Source organism: Sesamum indicum, linkage group LG6 (assembly GCF_000512975.1).
Source record: "Sesamum indicum cultivar Zhongzhi No. 13 linkage group LG6, S_indicum_v1.0, whole genome shotgun sequence".
In the NCBI taxonomy this organism is placed as follows: domain Eukaryota; kingdom Viridiplantae; phylum Streptophyta; class Magnoliopsida; order Lamiales; family Pedaliaceae; genus Sesamum; species Sesamum indicum.
The window spans coordinates 10882275-10884293 of NC_026150.1; the positions used below are offsets into that span (position 1 = coordinate 10882275).

The 2019-nt window shown below is 34.0% G+C and overlaps 1 protein-coding gene across 2 annotated transcripts in view; it reads left to right on the plus strand.

Annotated features, from left to right (window-relative positions):
* LOC105164446 (asparagine--tRNA ligase, chloroplastic/mitochondrial) overlaps window positions 1-2019 on the plus strand; it is a gene marked incomplete in the record, with an annotated part of 14854 nt that overhangs the window by 3191 nt on the left and 9644 nt on the right. For both annotated transcript variants that reach the window (XM_020694882.1, XM_011083096.2), the window contains 1 exon segment: window positions 786-923. In XM_020694882.1, the coding sequence (XP_020550541.1) occupies window positions 786-923 (138 nt within the window).

Consider the following 2019-nt stretch of genomic DNA (forward strand, 5'->3'; position numbering starts at 1 on the left):
CAGCAGAGAGTTTCTAAGAACTAAGGCTCATCTTCGTCCAAGAACAAATACCTTTGGTGCGGTAGGACACATCTTCACTTTTAAAGGGGACAAATGAAGAATCCATATTGGGGATCGAGAATGATAGATTCTTTTTCTTATTATTTCTTATCTTTCTTTTTTTCTGGGCCCTTCCCAATATATAACTCTCTTCATGCATCGGTTCCTCTAAGTATCAATGTGTTTTGAGAATGGAACCAGACTACTAGCCCCATGTTTGACCTTTTCTATTAGCCCAGGCTTTGTCAGAATTGACGTAGTAAATTATGGTGCTGTATTTGCATTAGGCTGGGAAAGATTGTCAGTTGAAAAGTTGAAATATTTGTGAGATCATCTGCGCTTTTTTACTGTACCAGCCTTCAAACTTCAGCTCCCAACTCCAGAAAACTTATGATATCCCTTCAAATGTAGGGAATTACTAATGTATGGCTGCTTGTGCTTTCTTTTTCTCTTCTCAAAATTTACCCTCGACACTACAGATTTTGCTGTTAATCACTTGTTCATTATGGTATACTTAGTAGACAGTTAATTTTGACTTACATTACCTTGGTGAACCTCATTCTCTAGGTGAGATGATATTTTTATTTTACATCCTCCTTTTTCTGATATGTATTATTTTTCTTGCTCTATTTATCCAACTTTTTACATTAATTTTCTTCTTCCATTGCTATGGACACTATTTGTCCTCAAGATGTTCTTTCTTTTAGTCAGTAATTAATAGATATTTATTTCCACATTTGGCTTAGGTTTCAAGGGTGAGGAACGCTTTGGCATATGCAACACACAAATTTTTTCAAGAAAATGGCTTCGTTTGGCTCTCAAGCCCAATAATTACTGCTTCAGATTGTGAAGGAGCTGGTGAACAATTTTGCGTAACAACCTTGGTATGTTGTTTATGAAGAGCAAGTTTTCAAAAAAGTTTCTTTCTTAAGCTTGCATTTGATGCTTATAAGTGCTCCACCTTGTGATGCTGCATACTTGAATTATTTGCCTCCTCCGTATCCCTTCCCTGTCGAAGCATCATCATATAACACTTGTTTTTCCATCTCGTTCTTTCACTTCAATTAATTTTTATATCAGGTGTAGGTGGAGAAGGGGTGCAGTGATTTTCCAAAATACATCCATATTCCATGGCCGTCTTTTAGAATGTTTAGATTTGTTAATTGCTAAATTTTTTCATGATGGCTCCATTTCATTCTTCCCAATAATTTTGAATTTTCTGTTGTTCGTAGATAAGGTCTATAACACTATAGCCCCAATAGAAGCTTTTGCAAATCATCCTATATGCATCAACTCCCATTTCCACTACCTCGTGCAACTCTACCCCATTTAGTTGCAATAACTTGAACTTGAGTAGTTTTTGGATTAAAGGCAATTTTGGTCCCCTAACTTCAGGTAATTCTCATTTTAGTCCCGTAACTTACTAGGGTTCCATTTTAGTCCTCTATAACTTAAAAAAGGGGGAAATTATTTAAAAAATGTAGGAAAAAAAATTAAGAAAGTGAGGTTCTTTTAAAACCTTTAGAAAAGTAAGTGGCACCGTGGTGATTAACCGGGTTGGCTAACCGGGGTGACATTGTTTTTAAAAAAAAAATTTTTTTTAATGAGCCACCGCGGTGGATGACCGCGGTGGCTCAATATATTTAAAAAAAAAAAAAAATTTAATGAGCCACCGCGGTGACTGACCGCGGTGGCTCCTATATTACCAAAACAAAAAAATTGTTTAGTTGTTAATTGCCAATTCACATTGAATTGAATGTGAATTGGCAATTAACATTTGTTGGCCCAATTCACAAATGATTTATTATTTATTTTTTATAAATTAATTATATTTAATTAATTTTTAAAATTATATTAATTTTAAAAATATAATGAAACATACAAATGTAATAGTGTATATATTTTTTTATACAATTTTAAAAAAATACAATGAACCATACTGATAAGTTTGCGACAGTGTTGGAACCCTTCGATTGAAAC